The sequence below is a fragment of the Eublepharis macularius genome, chromosome 4 (genome assembly GCF_028583425.1).
Source record: "Eublepharis macularius isolate TG4126 chromosome 4, MPM_Emac_v1.0, whole genome shotgun sequence".
NCBI classification, from domain to species: Eukaryota; Metazoa; Chordata; class Lepidosauria; order Squamata; family Eublepharidae; genus Eublepharis; species Eublepharis macularius.
This window is the reverse complement of record NC_072793.1, coordinates 97,584,513-97,598,974: the sequence shown is the minus strand read 5'-3', so window position 1 is coordinate 97,598,974 and position 14,462 is coordinate 97,584,513. Positions and strand designations below refer to the sequence as shown.

The 14,462-nt window shown below is 41.4% G+C and overlaps 1 protein-coding gene across 4 annotated transcripts in view; it reads left to right on the top strand.

Moving 5' to 3' along the window:
- ZMYND10 (zinc finger MYND-type containing 10) overlaps positions 1–3,224 on the top strand; it is a 42,113-nt gene extending 38,889 nt beyond the window's left edge. For all 4 annotated transcript variants that reach the window (XM_054977060.1, XM_054977059.1, XM_054977061.1 and 1 more), the window contains one exon: positions 1,557–3,224. In XM_054977060.1, the coding sequence (XP_054833035.1) occupies positions 1,557–1,668 (112 nt within the window). In that variant the 3' untranslated portion in view covers positions 1,669–3,224. The remainder of the gene's footprint in view (positions 1–1,556) is intronic.
- The last annotated feature ends 11,238 nt before the right edge of the window (positions 3,225–14,462 follow it).

The following is a 14,462-nucleotide window of genomic DNA, read 5'->3' as shown; positions in this document are numbered from 1 at the left end:
ATAAACAAATAAATAAATAAAATCTGTGCAGGCACACATCTCTCCCTCCTGCCCCGCTGTGAACTCTCTCGCAAGGTCCAGTTTGAGACCGCAGTGACTCAGGAGAACTGAGGGGAAGGGGTTGTTCCTCCCAGGTAGTCATGTGCTTGTTTAGACAGGAAAACAAGCAGGGACATGACTGGGAGAAGTGGCCCCCTAATGGAGCTCTATGGAAGCAATGGAAACTTCTCCAATTGGCAGGCCTGCCCATTCGCAGTCCCAATGTGTGACTGCACAGGAGAACTCAATGAACAATGGTTACAGGAAACTACAACCCTGTTTAATTATTGATTTAGAGAAAAGCTGCTGCCAGCTGTGAGATAACAGGAAACAATTAAAGTGGAAGCAGAAGAAAAGAAGAAACATATAAAGGGATGGTATTTCAAAATCATTTTGACTATCCTTAGCGGACATGCTGGGAACAAAACTGCATTTTAAGTTTAAAAAATTACTACAAACCAGATTTGTAAAAAAGATGGGTGGTCAACAAATAAAACAGATTTGCCAATGACAGTATGTTGCCAACACTGCCATCTGGATTCTCCATTAGAGCTAAGTGAACAAATGATGGCAATTCCAAACTAAATGGTTAGTTTAAAAGCAACCAGAGACTTTCAAGTTCATCATAGCCTGTATTTTTAAACAGCACACTACATTTTTATGTAGTAGTAAATATTGCGCTGTCTGAGAAATGGTATATGAGGGAAAACATAATCTCTGCTTGGCAATGCATAGGCACAAGAACATTGGCAGAAGCACAGTCTTTCTCATGGTACCCCATTACTAAATAAACATGCTTATGGAATTACTCTAGGAGAGATTAAAAATATTTCTAGGTATTTCCATTCTTTGCAAAGATTGACATACTTGGTCAGCAAGAATTCTCAAGATAAAATATTTAATTAGTTAAGTGGTTAGTTGATTGAACTTTTCCTAAGCTCTTCGTGTCTTTAATATAAGTCTTTGTTACAGAGCTCTAGTTCTGTAGAGTTTTATTGATATTGAATTGTTCTGTTACATTCAGTGACCTAGATTCAGCATCACATTTCCGTGGATAGAAGGATTTCCTCTCATTAGGTGTAATTTTCATCGCTCCTTTCTCCTGCTGTAACCAGTGTGGGCATTTTGGGCTCCCAACAGGAAGGGAAAGGCGAGAAAGTTATATTCCACATGTGGAAATCCTTTTGCCCAACTGCAGTGGATCCAAGCCAATATAAAAACACAGTAATTAACAACAATGCAACTTCACCGTTTAGCAAAACTCTACAAAAATGAAGTGATCTGCCAAAGAGTGATATGAAAGGCAAGAGGCAGCACCTCAAGCAGACTGTGTGACTGTGAAGTGTCTAGGAAGAGAAGTGCTAGAATTCAAGGAGCCCTTCTGCACCAGCCTCAGGTGGAATAGCTGGCTGTTAAATGATCAGAGAGACCCCACTTTCCTGATTCACCCTTTTATCTAACTTCTGTTCTGAATGTATTTTTCTATCCTTTCATGTTTATCACTTTCCTCTTTGCAGACAGTGTCAGGTGCAGCACTGGCAGAAGCACAAGAAAGCTTGCAATTTGATGGCAGATGCCCTGAAGAAAATAGATGATGATGTAAAAATGCAGACAAAGCCTCCTGAGTAATTTCCTTGGGCCACTGAATTTTCTCTGGTTCTTATTTTGAACAAATAGGAAAGATTCAGAGTTGGATCTCAAAGACACCTCTACTGCCTTACTTCTGAATTGTGGAGGGTTATGGACTGCTCCAAATTTCACACTAGGGACTGAAAATGCCAACATGCTTTATTTTCAGTTACACCAGTAACAAGTACTACCTAATGCTGAAGAAACTCCCAGCAGATAGTCTTATTAAATCTATGAGCCATCTTGTGTACTGCTTTAGATTCAGTAGCTCTTCCAGTTCCCTGGAACTGAGGGCCTAACTAGACATGATGACATTCTTGTGGTGGTCATGAGGACACCATCACTTTCTTAAAGTAATTTTAAAATGCCTTGAGGGCCCTATACTGATCAGGCCCATAATGCAGCTGACTGAAGTACCAAAATACACCCCCAGCAGCTGTTTCAGCACTTAAGCATGGGGGAAGGAGGGATGACAAGAACACCTCAGACTGCTGCCTTTGAGGCATTTTTAATTACTTTAAAATGCTTAGTTTGACCCTGAGATTAACGGTAGGCTCTACACTAATAAAGTAACAGCAGAGGTGAGGAAATTGACTTGCAGGTCTTTTCTTCTTATGAACAATGGCTGTGACTGCTGCCCAGAGTACAACACAGAAGGATTATCCTGAGCCTGAGTTTTATAAACAGCCTTTCTGGAGAATTGTCACTAGAAATCAAAAGACTCAAATCTCCAATTCTGGGACATACTTTGCATACTAGTTTATGCTGTTGGACAGTCTGTATTAAATTTCAGTAGGTTCAGACTAAATATACTTTTCAGCATTGTAGAGTGTCTAGAAAATTAATCAACCTCTCCATTCCTGTTCTTTGCAGAATTCCTATAATATCTGAGGAAATAGGGTGTCATTTTGGAATGACAGGTATATCCTTGAGGCTGGGCTTTAAGTCCAGAGCAACTTATGCCCAATTCCTATCCCAGTAAGTTTGCCATTACTGCAACTAAGAACCAAACTATCCATTACGTGCACAAATTAATATGTGGAACTGTAACTTGGTCTTTTTTTCTTAAAATGGAAAAACCTCTTCCAGAGTCAATAACCTGAAGCAGAGAAGTCAGGTGAAGAGGAAGCATTTAACCCTTTCTCTCTTCCAAATCACTCTCTCAGATGCATGCTTGCAAAAACAATTGCATGTATTGGTATGTATCATGTATTTAGACTCTGATTTATGCACTAACATCAACAGAACTTAAGAGCCCAGAGGCTCTGTTACAAACCATCACATCTAGTGACTGAATTGGGCTGTATTATTTCAAAAGCGTTGAGTGTTATGCAGAGGGAAGAGAAGGGGAAAGGATGTGGTTAATTAAAGAATTTCAGTTTACTGAGCTGTATGGTTTAACAGTAGAAAATATAACACATGACACTTCCATTGCTCGAGAAAGTTGACTGTGTTGTTTTCTTCTTGATGTTAATTAAACTAAAACAATAAAGTTTCAAGTGGTATGGTGCTTCTTGTAAGTGATAACGACAAGAGTTAATTAAACTAATGCTAGAGAGTCCCAGCATTAAAAGATAAATATTGATTTTTGGTTTAATATTTGCAGAATGTAAGAATAAATAAATACATAAAGTTTCTTAATTTCTAGATTGCTGTTGCTAAAAAAAAATCCTATCCCGTCTCCTCAGTTTCCTTTGGGAAATTTCAGTCTTGTTTGCACTTAGCTTTGGATCACCGAGGACAGGAACAAGTTTTCCTCTACAGATTGATTAGTCAGATCTACTAGTCAGCGCCTTCCCTCAATTGTGTGTCTTGGTTCAGCTGTTTGAGTCATATCTCAAACATTTTACCTCTGATTGTAGCATGCTGTAAATGTAGTTGACAATATGGATAAATCAATTGGGTGGGGCTGGTGAGTGAAAAGCCTTGTTGATCAGAGGGTTGGGCTAAATGCATCTGGGGGATTTGTCAACTCTGATTCCATTAACTTTGTTTGTTTGTTTATTACAATATTTCTGTCTCACTTTTCCTCTTTGCTCAGGGCTTCTTACACATAATAATAAAATATTACAGATTAAAACCACATTACAGATGTAAAAAAAACCCAAATACATCTCTCCCCCTAGACTTGGCTGCTAGTTGTACTCCATGAAAGCCCTGGCCAATAAACAAGGCTTGCAGCGCCTCTCCAATGAGGGGGTTCCCCTCACTATTACATGGAGCCCATTTTGCAGAGTGAGAACCATGACAAAAAAGGCCTAGGCTCTGAGCCATACCAGAAAAGCTACCCTGAGTAGTGGAGTAGCCAGCAGGTGGTAGTCTGAAGATCACCTTTGGTGCCCAGGAACATGAGAGGAGACAGTCCTTCAGATATGTCAGTCTCAGGCTAAGATGGGCTTTGAATGTCATAACCAGAGCCTTGGATTGAATTTGTGCCCATGTAGACAAAAGCTAGGATCATTGCAGTGAGCACAAAGCAAATTAGCATTCAGAGCACTATTTCATGGCGTTCTGACTTCTGTAGCCAATAATAAGAAACTAGACAAGTATGGTATAGGTTTATTCGGTATATAACCAGCACAAGTCTCTATATTAAATCCAAAATAGCAGTATAAATAAACAAAAATACACTAAAATCCAGACTATAAAAATACAATGTCCTATCTACAGTATTTATGTTAAAATTCCCCATCTTCTCTAGGACAATTACAGTCAAAATGCAGGAACTACTCGTTCTCTTGAGTCCAAAACCTCCCAGCTGCATTAGGCTTTATCTTTGTGAATTTTGTGGGCTATAGCTAGAAATTTGGCGGAATTCAATATATACTGATTAGGGTCGAAAAGTAGTTTTTGGCTTATTTTCATGTCCACAAACCCATGAAGCCTCTTTAATAAGGGGTGAATAAACTTTACTCTGCTGTCCTCATAGAACCTACAATGTAATAATACATATTCAATCGATTCTATATTCCCCAACCCACAAGGACAGTGCTGCTCTATCAATGGCACCTTTTTGTACCAGCCTTGTGTTACTATGGAAAGATGTTACATCTGGCCATTGAATAGGCCCTACAATGTGTTGGAATTTCTAGAAGTGATAAGTACGCTGCAGGGGCTACTACATATTTTATTTTCTTCGGGGCCAAATGGCTAGGAGCCCTTGCAATATCATTCTGCCTTTCTATGTCATATATTCTTTGTTTGACTATAGCCTTAGCTTTTTCAGGTGGCATTATCTGCAGCGACTCAAATGAGAACCCCAGTAGGGAGATCTTGTGGTATACTGCCTTAAGCTAAGATGAATACTGGCTTTCTCTAAGAATTAGAGTGGTAATGTCAGAGGAATTATGACATAGCCCCAGCCAAACATTTATGGCAGCGAGAGTTATCCTGGCCTCTAGTCTAATCAGACCTGTTTCTAGACATAGGGTGGCATTGGGACAATGGTTGGGAAGCAGAGTACAGCTCTTAAAAATTTCGATTAGATCTTTTCCAATGGAGTAAAGCTTGAGGAAGAGGGGCCCAATGTGACACCATACATTAATTGCGGGATCGTTTTAGATGAGTATAATTTGAGGCCAGCAGGGATGAAACGTCCCCCTTGTCAGACTGTGGCTTACTAAAAGTTGCAATCCAGCCTATCTCTTGCAATTAGACATGAGTCCATTGGTTCCAAAAGATTTTACTGAATATAAACAACCATTATAGTCCACTGACCAAGATGCAATATCTTGGCTGGTACACGGGTATTGTTACGAATGACAGGCAAAGGTTAAGATACAGAATAGCATAGCTTAGCAAGTCCCATCCTCCCCCCATAGTTCTCAAAACAAACGGCTTGAAGCTGAGAGAGTGAAACTTTCCCAAGGCTGGAAAGGTTGTAGTCATAACATTCCTCTTCTTGAAGATAACTGTTACTGGACTGCTTGTCACCTGCAAAAGAAGAGCTTAAAACACTGACAGGATTAAAATGGAGTCTCTTTGGTTAGATCACATGAGAAACCTAGTCAGACCTGACACCCCTTTAGTCATGATGAATTTGACTATACTAAGTGTTGATTTATGTCCTTTAATAGCACTGTAATCATGATGGTTCTTTTTTGCCCCTGTACATTGGAGCATAACCCCAAGATATTTGTAATTTAGTACTTGTTCTAGTCTGTGGCTCTTAATGGACCAGGACTCTTTTTGGGCCTCTTGCTAAAGACCTTGGTTTTTTGGTAATTTATCTCCAGAAAATTTGAATCACAGTAGTGGCCCAATTGTTTTACTGCCCTTTTAAGACCAACTGTTGTCCTGGAAAACAGAACCATGTCATCGGCATAGAGTAGCACAACTATATGATGGTTAGCTAAGATGGGGGGGATGGGTATCAACTGTCTTAAGATTGCTGATCAAGTCATTTATATAATGGGCGAAGAGGTAGGGAGCCAGAACACAGCCCTGCTTGACTCCTTTCTCTACTGGGATGGCATTTGTTAAATGCCCATGCTTACTGCACCAAATCCTGGTGGTTGTATCAGTGTATAGGGCTTTTATCAGGAAAAGGAGCCTCTTGTCAATTGATGTACTACTCAATTTGTCCCAGAGTCTCGCCCTTCAGATGGAGTCAAATGCAGATTTTAAGTCTACAAATGCTGCATATAAGGGTACTCTACTGTTAGATACATATTTATCTATTAAGTGTGTAAAGATTATAACGTCCTGTAGTGGAGTGCCTTCCCTGAATCCTGCCTGTTCATCTACTAGAAGCTTCTCACAGTCCAGCCAGTACCTAAGCCTCTCGAGGAGATGGCTTGCATACAACTTCCCTAAGATACTCAGTAGGCTGATCGGTCTGTAATTCTTCAGCTCATTTCTCCTCGCCACTTTGAAGAAGGGGATTATCACGGCATTTCTCCATGACTCAGGAATGTCTCCAGTTGAGTCAACGTGTGAAGAGAGCAGCCAGGAAGAGGGCCCACCAGTCCATGTTCTCCAGCAATAGTTCAGGTGGTATAAAGTCTGGACCTGGTGCCTTGCCCTTCTTAAGTTTTTGTATTAGTGACTCAATCTCCTGTACTGACACAGTTGGCCAGGAGGGTAACTCATCTTGTTTCTGGGTTGGTGGAAGTGGATGGCTTGCGGAGTTATGTTTACGAAAATTCCTCCCATTTCTCTGCTGTAATATGAGACTCGATAGGAGAGTCGCCATTGTTTGAGTGTGACAAGATCAATCTCCAAAATTCCTTGGCAGTCTTCTCTTTAGATGAGGATATTACTTCTTTCTGCACTTTCTTCGGGTCTTCTTGCTTCTCCTTCAGTATGATGTTCTTATAAGACTTCTTGAGGGTCAGTAAGTGGTTTGCAGCATCCGTGGCTATTGGTCCCCTTGACTTCTTGTACGTGTGGTATGCCTCATTTAGTTCCCTTTTTGCTGTTATACAATCTTTGTCGAACCACTTCTTCTTGAAATTCTTGCGTATCTGTTTTTGAACATAGGCATCCCGAGTCAAAATTGGTTTCAGTGATTGTAATAAATTATCAAGAAGTGACGCGGTTTTGTTCCTTTGGGCACATAATTGCTAGCCTCCACCGGTGAACCTTGTCATCCTCTAAGCATTCCTTAACTTTACTGGCTATTTTTTCTGACCATTTAGCACGGCATCCCATGTGTTGTACTGGTTCCAGACATGGTCCTGGGTCAATGTTGTAATGAGATTGGGGAGCAAGAGGGGCCAAGTCAAGTAGAAGAGGAAGATGGTCGCTTTCCAGTTCTGGAAGAACCCGGAGGTTTCAGACTTTGAGTAGAAGATTGGAACTCGCTATAAATTAATCGAGAGTGCTGCATCTGGAGCCTGCAAAATGCATGAATTCGCCAGGATGGTCCCCGGGTGTGGAACCATTTAGAATGAAGAATTCATGCCTTTTTACCATTTGGATCAGATGGTGACCGGCAGCATTGACTTTGTTATCCTTAGAAAGTCGAGGGATGTGGGGGGAAATCCCTGTTTTCATCATTTTCTAAGGATGTAGGTTCAGGTCCGTCAAAGGCAACCCTATCATTTGCTCCTATCCTTGCGTTGAAATCTCCTCCCAGCAGAACCATGTCAGTCAGATTGTCAATCATGAGGTCTTCTATGTATGAGTCCAATTCATTCCAGGATTTCCTAATTTCTTCTTTTCTCTGTTGGGGGTGGGGCAAGTACACATTAATTACAAGGAGTCTTTCTTTGCCAAAATGTAAACACACAAGTATTTTATTATTCATTGATTGGCTATAAATTACTCTCTGTTAATGAAAGCATTTTTATGAAGCTTTGTTTTGGCATTTAATGACAAATCAGAGCTTTCAAATAAAACTTAAATATTAAATATGAATGACTGGTTTGGTTCAATGTGGTATAAGAATAAATTATGTTTAAACCCACTTCTGAAATTTTTCCAGATTTTGGGCTGTTTGAAATCTGGGCATTGGTCTAATTCCCTTGGAAGTTTATATCTTAAGGAAAAATCAAGTTCACATGATGATTCCAGTTGGTTTGTTTAGTTGATTTCCACCTCACCTTTCAATCCACAAAGATCCCTAAGGAAGCTTACACAAAATAATCCACCTTTATGCATCCAGTGAAGATGGCTTTGGCTCCTGAAACTTATATCACAATAAATTTGTTAGCTCCATAAGTCTCTGTTATTGTGACACCAACAGACTACAGCTATTCCTCTGGGGTACACAAAATGGTTGCTCCTGAGAATTGGAGTACTGTAATAGCTCTGGGCTGTTTTACTTTAACTTTTCCCTGGTGGAAATAAAAGTCCTACAACAATTGTTATGTTTGAACTCCTGTTTGATACTTCTTGTTCTGAGAATCCGGCAACACTAAAAGAATAAAGCCTATGACCAAACTATATTTTTTTTCTTATTTTAGAATTTTTGATGTCTTCCAGTGATAAGAACAAACAGCCAGCAGTGGTTCAGATGCAAAAAGACCTATTTGTAAAAGGACATAATGGCAGGCCCAGCCAACCGTCTGTTATTTCTCACTGTTTTCTGTAAACATTCTGGATTCCTTTAATGCCTTTCAATTTTTTTCCCCCTTTGGGGTAGGAATAAATTCTTTGGGGGCTATATATGGGTTTAAATTTAATTTAGAAATTCCCTACTGTATGTTGATGAAGTTACACTGTGGAGCAAAGGAGCCAATTGACCATTAAAACATTACCAAATCTGCTTCTGAAGCAGTTGACTCAATCATGATGTGATTGTGTAATCCAGGTGTTTATGGTTAATTGAGCAAAAATCCATCCAAAGGAAGCCCTCAAATTATTACATGGTTTCTGTAATTCCCAAGGAGATTTACAAACTCTGCACACATTGAGAAACCATTTCCCTACTAAGAAACCACTGTTTCTACAGCATTGTTCCAGAAGTTTTCTTTAAACAAACTTTGTTATACCACAAGTTTATTTCAGCATTTTACAAACTTAATCTCGATCTGACATTCACTTGTGATTTTGTAACATGCCCTCTCTTTCAGCCAGAAGCCTTGATTTTGGAAGGATTCTCCACCCACGAGAGGGAAAGATTGATCTAAATATACTGGGTTTGTACTTTCTCTAGGGACTCTATGTAGTTTGGCTAAAGTGCTGTCATTCCTGTCTCTACTCTGTAACAGAAGAGTCACTCTCCTTTTTTAATTTGTAATCTAGCATAGGAAAAGTACTTTTTTTAATCCCTTGAACTGCTGCAGTTGCTTTTGCTTGATTTAAAGGAATGACTACATTCTTCAAAAAAAAACCTTCTAGAAACCATACAGCTCTAGAGTTGATTCTGCTCTGAGCTGTTAAGGTATTTTGGCACATTAAATTACTAGGGTAACAATCCATTGTTCTATAGTGTAGTTTTAGATTGTCACAGGATAGTATCTGTTTGAGCGAGGAGCATTGTTTTCTGGTAGATAAATGTGGCAAAAGACATACATAATACAGTACAACATAAATCTTTTCCTGTATCAATTTCTGCTTTGCTTTCTCGTTACATAGCCTGCAACTATTTCTTAAACAGAATAGCAACAGAAGTAATTGTCGTGTAAACAGGTTTTAACAGATTAGCCAGCTGGAAGGAAGGAAGAGGGAAACCAAAGTAAAAGTCATGGGTGGGGAAAGGGAGATATTCCAAAATTTGCTTTACTGTCTTTCCTAGCTGAGACATGGGAGTGGGCTGGTTTGGCTGAAATTGGAATGGAAATTTGAACGTGTCACTGTTCCCGTAACAGAGGTGTCATATCACCCACTGATGTGTTCTGCTCAGTGCCTCCCCTTGCTCTGCAGATACCATGTCCACTGCTGCTAGTGTGGTTTGTTTGTGCAGCTTCTTTTCAGAGTGAAGGGTTTTTGTGGTATGTGCTCATTTGCAAACATTCATATTGGTCAGATTGCCAAGAGCTTTATCCTGTCTGCTTTAATTTGTTTGGTCTCTGCTAACTATGACCCTATCTATCTTACACAGCAAAAAAGAATGGTAATGCTTCTTGATGGGAGTGGATATTCCCCTCCCCATGTTCATCAATGATTGACCAGTCAGGACTGGAAAAGATCATCCCCCTTCCTCTTGCTGAGGGCACGCAAATATGTGTCAGAGCAGCAGCAGCAGCAAGCAATACAGGAATGGTTCCCCACACACACACACACACACACACACACACACACACACACACACACACACACACACACACACACACACACACACACACTGTGTTGTGCCCGTGCTCCCACCCTCACGCCTCTTCCTTTTTTCTCCCATCACACTTACGCAGAAGTGCAGAGAGAATGGTGATTTCCATGGCTTCTGCCTCAGCCCAGATTCAAAAACCATCTTTTCTCAGCCAAGCCATGCTATAATGCAACAGTTTGGCAGGAAAAGATGTGGGAGGGGGGAGTCCTTTTACAAATTTAAAAGGGAGGCTGCCCCAGACCATTTTGAAAGCAAAGCTTTTCCTGTAGTGGAAACAGAGAGGGTGTCCTTGCAGATAGTCCTCTATGGCCTCTCTACAAATTCACCTTTTGATTAAAGCAGGTCAAATGTTAATATGGCTTCATAGGGGAAAGCTCCAAGAACTTCATTCAGGAAAAAAATCCCTGTGTGGAAGCAGCCTATGTGCGGCTCTGTGAGAAAGGAAGTTAAAGGACAAGAAGGAGATAACCATTGCAGAGGTGTAGACCTTTGGGCTCTAAATGTATATATGTAAACAAACTACAAAAACAACATAATATTCCCATGTTCTCTCCTGCAAAGGAACCAAGAATAACAGTAATCCCTAGTAGGGCAGGCATAATAATAGAGTTTGCCCAAATGGGTATAGTCTCAACAAGGTCCTTAGTGGCCCATCCTGAATAAAACTGGATTTATTGCCTCTCTGTTGATGTAAAGATTATATATCAAAGTTTAGAGTGTGCTTTCTAAATTATAGTACTAGTAAATTTGTCCTCTTAATGCACTTAAGGAGAACAAAAAAATAACATCATCTGGTAAATAACATTCTATTAAGCCTGATTTAAAGGGAAAAGTCTAGGGTGGCCCACTGCTGGAGGGGAAAAATCTTGTCCCTTTAACAGAGGCTTATTTGTTAGCAGTCCAACCTGCCCTCATGTTAATAGGAAGCTTATGAATCCTCATGTGCTTCAAACATAGAAATACTGCCTGACAAGGAAACGGCTCCCAGCATGTGAGTCAGCAGGTGAGACTAGTTTTCAGTCCTATGGCCTAGGGCCTGGGTGATTTGGGTTTCCCGATTCGGTTTACCCACACCATTCCTACTAACCCCACTCCTCCCACCCCATCAATATGAATAAACATTTTAAGTTAACTTTAACAGCAACATTTTAAAACATTAAACAACATTCTCCTCAGCAGCATAGATAAGTTTGGCTGCTACTCTGAGTTTCTTGCTTTGTTAGTGTGAGTCCCTAACCTAACCAGTCCCTATCTAACCTGTCTCTCCCTCTAGTGGCAATCAACATTTCTGGGGCCTGTTATCAATTATCAGAATAAATTTGTGCCCACAGGGTCTGTGACAGTTTTGGATTGGTTTTTCTTCCCTGTGGGGGGGAAGCCAAATTGCAGGGCGCATTCCCTTTGTCACTGAGTTCCACCCTCCTCCTACTGGATTTCTTTCTACTTCTAAGTTTACTGTAGGGAAGGGCACAACTCCCCAGGTCCTGGACTTGCAGAGGATGCAGGCCACAAGGAGGGCTCACCTCATTCACTCTGGAAGTCCAGTCCTGAGAAATTGAAGAGCTGTGAGTTGAACTTCAGGAAGACCAACTGCTCAACTCTCCATGGGAGAAGGCAAGAGCGATGTGGGCTGACAATGTTGCCATCTCCATGGACATCCCAGCGGTGGCCGCAGGGGGAGCCTGCTCAGAAGGGGTGCGAGAGGGACCTGCAGGGTTGGGCCCCTCGCCCATCCCCTCTGATGACAGGTAGCCCCTCTTGGCCTGCTTATGCCTCACCCGTGCAAAGAGGGCATCTCTGGATTGGGTGAGGTTCCCATCCAGCTTGGGGAAAGTGCCCTTAATGCGCAGGTCACACATGGTTGCCAACATGTACGACTCTTGCGTGAGAGGCATTAGCTTGGCAGCTATGTCCTGCTGCAGCCTTCTCACAAGCATGTGCACTGCTGGAACAATGTCTGCACGTGGTGTGTCTGGGTCCACAAAGGAGGCCAATAAACTCTGGAGCATGTGCACCAGAGGAATGACCAGACCAAGGGTCGCCATGTCAGATGAGACAACTACAGTGAAGACCTTGAAGGGGTTCAGGACCTCCACTGTCTGGGAGACAGTGAGCCAATCGCCTAGCTGAACTCACCCTCCTGCCTCCAAGCATTGCTCTCTGAGAGCCATGCCTCGAGGGCGGCCTGCTGCTCCACCAAGCACTCCAGCATAGCACAGGTGGAGTTCCAGCAAGTGTCTACATCAGAGATCAGGACATGCTCCGGCATGCCTGCCCTGGCCTGCTTCTGGTGCAGTTCGTGAGTGGACTTCACACTGCACGAGAAGTGACCCGTGAGCCTCTGACACTTCTGCAGGAGATACTGGATGTCACAAGTTGCGGGCCCTGGGGTTCTGGGGAGGAGCCCACCCCAAGCGCAGCTTTTACCACTAGGTGAAGTTTGTGAGCCGCACAGTAAATGCACTCTGTTTCTTGTTATTATTTTACAGATTGGAAATTAACCCATGGATATGTCAGTCCTGGCTCCATCCCACAAGCTGCTAGCCCTACTTGTTTCGCACCTCCTGTGCTTTCTCAAAGGCTGTTTCTTAATGAACCTGAACAGAACATACATTTCATAACATACCATTCCAATCAATAACATCATGTTACAATTATTCCATTGTCTGTATTTACTCACAAGTATAATGGGTCCATAACTCCCCAGATGTACCCAATCTTTCTCGTGTGACAGATCAAGTTTCCGTGAGCTTAGAGGTACCTGTGATACGTTTATGTGAAATGCTTTAGTGTAGGAAAATGAGACTTAATTAGCAAAGTTTTAGACAGAGATTGCTCATTGGAATTAATGAGAACAAACACACACTCCAGTATAGCTCTGTAAGAATACTTTACTACATAAAGGATAAAATAGGGTTACATTGGAAGAAAATAATAAATTGCTAGACTGACTACATCTTGATAGAAAAAATATCTTAAGACTGACAGAGAGAGAGAGACTGAGTAACTGAGACAAAGAGCAATAAAACTTCAGTACATAGCCTCACTTAATCCCCCCCCCCAAAATAGACAATAGAAAAGCCTAATTCTACTTCATTAAGACTAGTGACTCCCCTTTCCTTGGCGGGAATCCCACCCTCCCCCAAGTTTCAGGGAGATTGCACTTTGGCGGGGGGCACTTTATGGCCTCCCAAAGAAAGTGCCCCTATCCTCCTCCACTCTCCACTATTCCCTATGGGGAAAAACAAAGGGGCTTTCTAGGTGGCTTGGGGTGGTATTTTGCAAGCAAAATGCACCCAATTTTCAGGGGACCTGCTCCTACCTGTCCTACCATGCCCTCCCCAAGTTTCAGGAAGATAGCACTTTGCGGGGGGGCCATGTTATGGCCCCCCAAAATGTGGTTTTCCCACCATACCATTTTAGAACAAGAAACCTGTTCCACAAGATCCAGGAAATCAAAGGGCAGTTCAAGCCATAGGCTAGGGATACTGAAAGATCAACATGGAAATTGGTTATCAAATCAAGAAAGAAGAAAGAGAAGGTGGAAACAATATGTTGAAGAGCTATACAGAAGATATGGATGACAGATACCTTCAAAGAAAAATACTTTGATGAAGAACTTGCAGTTTTAGAAAATGAAGCAAAAACTGCAATCAAAACAACTGGGAAGAACAAATCACCTGAAGTAAATAGGATATCAATAGAGCTATTCAAGCTCCAGAAACTGAGTCCATCAAAATCTTAACAAGAGTATGTCAGCAAATACAGAAAACAAAACAATGGCCCATAGACTGGAAATGCTCAATCTACATTCTAATTCTGAAAAAAGGATACCCCAAGGTTGCAGCAACTATTGGGCCATTGCATTACATTTCCCTTGCAAGCAAAGTTATGTTCAAAATTTCACAACAGACTCTTACCATATATGGAACGAGAAATGCCAGATGTTTCAGCTGGATTCAGAAAAGAAAGAGGCACCAGAGATCATATCACAAATTTATGATAGTTAATGGAGCATACCAGAGAACTTCAGAAGAAAATCAGTCTGTGTTTTATAGATCACAGCAAAGCTTTCTACTGT